The sequence below is a fragment of the Pelophylax lessonae genome (assembly GCF_965119305.1).
Source record: "Pelophylax lessonae genome assembly, contig: HAP1_SCAFFOLD_855, whole genome shotgun sequence".
Classification (NCBI taxonomy): Eukaryota; Metazoa; Chordata; class Amphibia; order Anura; family Ranidae; genus Pelophylax; species Pelophylax lessonae.
This window is the reverse complement of record NW_028119499.1, coordinates 13,433-21,395: the sequence shown is the minus strand read 5'-3', so window position 1 is coordinate 21,395 and position 7,963 is coordinate 13,433. Positions and strand designations below refer to the sequence as shown.

The 7,963-nt window shown below is 46.7% G+C and overlaps 1 protein-coding gene across 1 annotated transcript; it reads right to left on the bottom strand.

Annotated features, from left to right (window-relative positions):
• Positions 1 to 925: 925 nt before the first annotated feature.
• LOC309544080 (sterile alpha motif domain-containing protein 12-like) lies at positions 926 to 7,331 on the bottom strand. The gene is made up of 4 exons (XM_082276465.1): positions 7,230 to 7,331; positions 6,697 to 6,847; positions 4,593 to 4,733; positions 926 to 1,011 (listed from the first exon to the last, which is right to left on the bottom strand). Exons 1-4 carry the CDS (start codon positions 7,245 to 7,247, stop codon positions 1,007 to 1,009), a joined length of 315 nt encoding a protein of 104 aa, XP_082132591.1. The 5' UTR covers positions 7,248 to 7,331; the 3' UTR covers positions 926 to 1,006.
• Positions 7,332 to 7,963: the final 632 nt, after the last annotated feature.

Sequence of the window (7,963 nt, the reverse complement as noted above, 5' to 3'; positions counted from 1 at the left end):
TGGACTGGCAACAGACTGGTCTCTTCTGGGGAGTTATACACTGCCCTTCGGACTGGCACCAGACTGGTCTTTTCTGGGGAGTTATACACTGCCCATTGGACTTGCACCAGACTGGTCTCTCGTGGGGAGTTATACACTGCCCATTGGACTTGCACCAGACTGGTCTCTCCTGGGGAGTTATACACTGCCCATTGGACTGGCACCAGACTGGTCTCTCGTGGGGAGTTATACACTGCCCATTGGACTTGCACCAGACTGGTCTCTCCTGGGGAGTTATACACTGCCCATTGGACTGGCACCAGACTGGTCTCTGCTGGGGAGTTATACACTGCCCATTGGACTGGCACCAGACTGGTCTCTCCTGGGGAGTTATACACTACCCATTGGACTGGCACCAGACTCTGCACTCCTCTAGGTAGTCATATACTAAAATTGGACTGGAACCAGGGCAATTATATACTGGATTGGACTGATACCAGACTCTACACCTTTCCGGGACAGTTATATACTGCAGATTAGACTGCTTTCAGACTCTTCACCCTACATCTACCTACCACCTACACACCTCTGCATTATACTGTATATTGGACTGGTATATTCTTCTGGGCAGTTATATACTGTATATTGTTCACATTATTGTACATTTGCCTACCACCTACTCACCTCTAGGGAGTTATCTACTGTATATTGAACTGGCATCAATCTCCTCACCCTGCACCTACCTACCACCACTATTCTTCTGGGCAGTTGTATACTGTAGATTGGACTGGCACCAGACTCTGCACCCTTCGGGTAGTTGCAGACAAGACTGGTACCAGGCTCTGCCTTCTACAACTACCCACCACCTACACTCCTCTACGGAGTCAAACACTGTATATTGGAGTGGCACCAGACTCTGATCGTGGGGTTTGTCGTCAGTAGGATCTCCTCGTATAACACTTTGTAACATAAATACTTCTATTGTTTCAGCTGATTCAGCGATGTGATTGGTCAGATCCTCCTAGCTTCATTCTGTAATGACAAATAGAGAAATATTCCCATTATTCACATTATATAGATGTTCACAGAGAGAGGAACTCAGATCCTATAGATAATATACAGTATTTGTTATTACTTGATAAGTGTATATCAGAAATGTAGGTCTGTTCATAAAATTGTATGTTGTATGAGAGTATCTGAAAAGCTGTATGTTTCACCGCCATGCACACGGCATACTTCTATCGCTTCATCACAGCCAATATACATCAATACCATATACCTTCACCCCACATATACATTGTACACTGTTTATATTACTACATATATGGGTCCTCACCCCACCTATACATTGTATACTGTTTATACTACTAAATATATGGGTCCTCACCCCACCTATACATTGTATACTGTTTATACTACTAAATATATGGGTCCTCACCCCACCTATACATTGTATATATTACTAGATATATGACTCCTCAGCTGACATACATACATTATATCATTATATATTGTACATATTATTAGATATATGATGTTTAACCCCACCTATACATTATATACAGTATATATTACAAGATATATGAGGCTTTATCCCACCTATACTCTATATACTGTCTATATTACTAGATATATGCTAACCTCTCTCACTCTTGGTCATTTTCATTTGTGGACATGCTTTGTTACACCCATCCTCAGTCACATTCACCCAGGGCCATCCTCACCCTTGGCACATCCACTCTTGGTCATCTCAGCCTTGGACATCCTCAGTCACACCCAACCTCGTTCATCTTCAACCTTGGACACTCTCAGTCACACCCTCCCTCACTCATCCTTAGCCTTGGGCACCCTCAGTCAAACTTTTTCTCAGTCACACCCACCCTTGTTCATCCTTAACCTTGAACACCATCAGTCACACCCATTTTCGGTCATCCTCAACCTTGTACACCCTCAGTCACACCCACCCTTTGTCATCCCTAAAGTTTCGATACCCACAGTCACACCCATCATTAGTCATCCTCTACCTCGGACACCCTCAATCACACACACTCTTACTTGTACTCAACCTTGGACAGCCTCAGTTACACACACCTTTGGCCATCCTCAACCTTGGACACTTTCAGCCGCCTCCACCCTCGGGCATCCTCAACCTTAGACACCCTCAGTCACAACCACTCTTACTCATCCTCAACCTTGAACACCCTCAGTCATCCTCTACATTGGACACCCTCAGTCACACCCATCTTGAGTCATCCTCTAGCTTGGACACCCTCAATCACACCCACTCTTACTCATCTTCAACCTTGGACAGCCTCAGTCACAAACACCCGTGGTCATCTTTGACCTTGGACACCCTCAGTCACACCCATCTTGAGTCATCCTCTACCTTGAACACCCTCAATCACACCTACTCTTACTCATCTTCAACCTTGGACAGCCTCACTCAGTCACGAACACCCGTGGTCATCTTTGACCTTGGACATCCTCAATCACACCCTTGCTCGTTCATCCTCAACCTTGAAAACTCTCAGGCACCTCAATCCTGATTCATCCCCAACCTTGGACACCCTCAATCACACCCACCCTGACTCATCCTCAGCCTTTAGGCACCCTCATTCACACTTTTCCTCAGTCACACCCACCCATGGTCATCCTTAACCTTGAACACCATCAGTCACACCCATTTTTGGTCATCCTCAACCTTGGACACCCTCAGTCACACCCACCCTTTGTCATCCCTAAAGTTTCGACACCCACAGTCACACCCGTCATTAGTCATCCTCTACCTTGGACACCCTCAATCACACACACTCTTACTTGTACTCAACCTTGGACAGCCTCAGTTACACACAACTTTGGCCATCCTCAACCTTGGACACTTTCAGCCGCCTCCACCCTCAGGCATCCTCAACCTTAGACACCCTCAGTCACAACCACTCTTACTCATCCTCAACCTTGAACACCCTCAGTCATCCTCAACCTTGGACACCCTCAGTCACACCCATCTTGAGTCATCCTCAATCACACCCACTCTTACTCATCTTCAACCTTGGACGGCCTCAGTCACAAACACCCTTCATCATCTTTGACCTTGGACATCCTTAATTACACCCTTGCTCGTTCATCCTCAACCTTGAAAACTCTCAGGCACATCAATCCTGATTCATCCCCAACCTTGGACACCCTCAATCACACCCACCCTGACTCATCCTCAGTCTTTAGGCACCCTCAGTAACACTTTTCCTCAGTCACTCCCACCCATGGTCATCCTTAACCTTGGACACCCTCAGTCACACCCATCTTCGGTCATCCTCTACCTTTGACACCCTCAATCATACCCACTCTTACTTGTCCTCAACCTTGGACAGACTCAGTCACACACACCCTTGGCCATCCTCAACTTTAGACACTCTCAGTCACATCCACTCTCGGGGAACCTCAACCTTGGACACCCTCAGTCACACCCACTCTTACTAATCCTCAACCTTGGACACTCTCAGTCACACCCACCCTTGATATTCCTCAACCTTCAACACCCTCAGTCACACACACCCTCGGCTATCCTCAACCTTGGACACTCTCAGTCACACACACCCTTGGCCATCCTCAACTTTAGACACTCTCTGTCACATCCACCCTCGGTATCCTCAACCTTGGACACCCTCAGTCACACCCACTCTTACTCATCCTCAACCTTGGATACTCTGTCACACCCACCCTTGATATTCCTCAACCTTCAACACCCTCAGTCACACACCCCCTCGGCTATGCTCAACCTTGGACACTCTCAGTCACATCCACCCTCAGGCATCCTCAACTTTGGACACCCTCAATCACACCCTTCCTCAGTCATCATTTACCTTGGACACCCTCAATCACACCAACTCTTACTCATCTTCCACCTTGGACACCCTCAGTCATGCCTGTCCTCAGTTATCCTCAACCTTAGACACCTTCAGTTACACCCCTTTTTACTCATCCTCAACCTTGGACACCCTGAGTCACACCCACCCTTGGTCATCTTCAACCTTGTACACCCTCAGTCACGCCCGTCCTCGGTTATTCTCAACCTTGAACACCTTTAGTCACACCCATGCTCGGTCATCCTCAAACTTGGACACCTTCAATAACACCCACCCTCGGTCATCTTCAACCTTGGACACCCTCAGTCACACCCATCCACGGTCATTTTCAACCATGGAAACCCTCAGTCACATCCCTTTTTACTCATTCTCAATCTTGGACACCCTCAGTCACACCCACCCTCGGTAATCTGCAACCTTGGACAACCTCACTCACAAACCCATCCTCGGTCATCCTCAACCTTGGACACCCTTAGTCCTAACCATCCTCAGCCATCCTTAACCTTGTACACCCTCAGTCATACCCATCTTCGATTATCCTGTACCTTGGACACCCTCAGTGACACTAACCCTCGGCCTCGGCCATCCTCAACCTTGGACGCCCTCAGTCACACTCATCCTCGTTCATCCTCAACCTTGGACACCCTCAGTCACATTCACCCTTAGTCAAACCCATCCTCAGCCATCCTTATCCTTGGACGCCCTTTGTCACATTCATCCTCAACCCCCCCCCCCTCCAGTCATCCTCACCTTCAGTGATAAACAGCAGTTGCTGTAACTCTTGCTGCAACCTCAGCTCCAGGACTTCTACCAATATCATCCTTCGCAGAATCTCTTGGTGAATCCCTATCCGCTGCAGCAGGTCATCAGAGAGTCTCAGCAGAGCGCGACCTGGAGAGAGGAGACAAACGGTCACGCTATGCTATAGTATTGCATCTGTAACCATAACCCAACCTATTAGGGGAATTCCAATCACTTGACCTCTAATGTACCTGACCTAATACACTGGGTCATTAGAGAAATAGCCAATTATGTGGCTCCAGCATAATATATAAAGAATGCTGACATGGTGAAGACATTCAGCTGTGCTTCAAACAAATATGAGAATGTGCAAGATTTAATTATGGCCTAGCTGTTAATGGCAGCCGGAACGGTTTCTGCACCTTAAGGGACTTCTGACCTCTCTGGATTTTACAGCATAGAAGGAACAGTGAATGGTGTGATGGCAAGTCTTTTCAAACCTTTTACAGAGGAGCCCTTCAAACAATATTACGGTCTTGGGGAACCACTTCGTTAAGTGTCAGTTACATTGGTGATCAGTGGGAATAATGTCCCTTACATTGGTGGTCAGTGGGAATAATGTCCCTTACATTGGTGATCAGTGGGAATAATGTCCCTTACATTGGTGATCAGTGGGAAGAATGTCCCTTACATTGGTGGTCAGTAGGAAGAATGTCCCTTACATTGGTGGTCAGTGGGAATAATGTCCCTTACATTTGTGATCAGTGGGAAAAAAGGCCTCCTACATTGGTGATCAGTGGGAAGAATGCCCTTTTCATTGGTCGTCAGTGGGAATAATGCTCCTTCCATTGGTGATAGGTTTGAAGAATGTCCCTTACATTGTGGTCAGTGGGAAAAATGCCTCATACATTGGTTGTCAGTGAGAAGAATGCTTCTTACATTGGTGATTAGTGGGAAGAATGTCCCTTACATTGGGGTCAGTGGAAAGAATGTTCATTAACTGCTTGCCGACCGCCGCAAGTAGATATACTGCGGCGGTCAGCCCCGGCCAGGCAAAGTGACGTACAGTATATATACGTCACTAGCCTGTGACCGGTTTGTGAGCCAATATCGGGCGAGCGCGCGCCCGCTGAGGCTCGTTCACGGAGGAGTCCGCGCGTGTGACCGGCGGACCCGATGTCCGCCGGTCACACCACGATCGTCGGTAGAGCGGGAGAAAGGCGGGCGGCTTATGTAAACAAGCCGCCTGTCATTCTCCCCTGTGTAAAAATGGAGATCAGACGGTTGATCTCTGTTTTTACAATAGGAGACCTGTCCCACTACAGTTAGAAACACGCCCCTAGGACACACTTAACCCCTCCCTCTCCAATACAGTTAACCCCTTCCCTGCCAGTGTCATTTTTACAGTAACAGTGCATATTTTTAGCACTGATTACTGCAGTAATGTCACTGGTAACCCCAAAAGTGTCAAAAATGTCAGTCAAGGGTCCGATCTGTTCGCCGCAATGTTGCAGTCCCGCAAAAAAAATTGTAGATCGCCGCCATTACTCGTTAAAAAAAAAAAACACCAAAAATGACAAAAATCTTTCCCTTTGTTAGTAAACGCGATAACTTTTGCGCAAACCAATCAAAATATGCTTTTTGCGATTTTTTTTACCAAACATATGTAGCATAAAACAAATTGGCCGAAAATGTTAAAAAATTTTGATTTTTACATTTTTTTGGGGGGGAATTTCATATAAAAAAATGTGAAAAATATTGTTATTTTTGCAAAATTTACGCTCTTTTTTTGTTTATAGCGCATGATCAAAAAATCGCACAGGTGATCAAATACCACCAAAAGAAAGCTCTGTTTGTGGGAAAAAAAGGACGTGAAATTCATTTAGGTTGGTGATCAGTGGGAAGAATGTCCCTTACATTGGTGATCAGTGGGAAGAATGTCCCTTACATTGGTGGTCAGTGGGAAGAATATCCCTTACATTGGTGGCCAGTTTGAAGAATGCACGTTACATTGATGGTCTATAGGAAAAATGACCTTCCTGTCCTGCGACCCCTCTTATCTCCCCATGAAGAGGATATGAGCCAGGGTGCAGTAAGCAAAAAGACAGCTTACCAGATATGTGATGAGTGTAAGCTGCCTGGAGGAGCCCAGCACTGTTCTGTAGGGGTCCATACTGGAGCCAGGAGCACACGTCCTGCACTGTCCAATCACTAACTGGCTTCTCCCAGATGATCTCGTCGTCCGACCCTTCTGACTCTGAATCCTAAAGAAGAATGAGACACTTTAAGAATACTATGCTTCCGTCACCCTCCTCTACATCTTATGTTATCAGCATAGACTTTGCCGGGTTTAGGTGAGTTCTGGGGTCTTAGTCGCTTGTTGGCCCAATATGCCATGGGAGCTCCAGCAATGAGGTCTCCCTACCACAGCTCTTGGCCTTTGACTTTGGAGTGTTGCCACCCATCTTTATGCTGCAAGTTCCATCAACTTGCACCTTCATCAGGGATGAATGATGACGCATGTGAAATGCATAGAGAATGCACCTAAAATGCTGTGCGTCCCTACACAGGGGTTTTGACGCCATGTTTGAATGGAAAGACAAGCATGACACCATTGCAGTCTGGATGAGGATTAACAAATATTACCTTGAAGCACTCCGCCATGAATCCCTGCCGTATATTCCTTCGCCTCCTGGATTACCGGGCCTATCACAAGCTTCATCCAAGCCTCCTCATTCTCCTCTCCTGTATGGAGCCAATGGAGTGTAAATAGGTCTGCCATATAAACGCAGTACATTACATGAGCATAATAAACAAGTCACTAGACATTGCATTCACTTTATATTACATTATATTGAGAGATTCCTGCGCTCTGGTTTCCACGATCTGTTTAACCCCTTTATTCAGGTATGGCTACATTCTAGCAACCTGTTTGCTGTCAATTGAATATGTATGATTTCCTTTGGGAACAGCCAGCAAAATAACACTTGGGAACAGGCATGGTATACCCCTTTGGGACAGTTGGAGAATAACCCTTGGGAACAGGCAGGGTATACCCCTTTAGGACAGTTGGGGAATAACCCTTGGGAACAGGCAGGGTATACCCCTTTGGGACAGTTGGAGAATAACCCTTGGGAACAGGCATGGTATACCCCTTTGGGACAGTTGGGGAATAACCCTTGGGAACAGGCAGGGTATACCCCTTTGGGACAGTTGGAGAATAACCCTTGGGAACAGGCATGGTATACCCCTTTGGGACAGTTGGGGAATAACCCTTGGGAACAGGCAGGGTATACCCCTTTGGGACAGTTGGGGAATAACCCTTGGGAACAGGCAGGGTATACCCCTTTAGGACAGTTGGGGAATAACCCTTGGGAACA

Excerpts from the sequence above, each read along its gene's own strand:
- LOC309544080 (XM_082276465.1), bottom strand. Across the intron at positions 4,734-6,696 it reads TTACACTCATCACATATCTG|GTCGCGCTCTGCTGAGACTC; the intron begins GTAAGCTGTCTT and ends TCCTCTCTCCAG.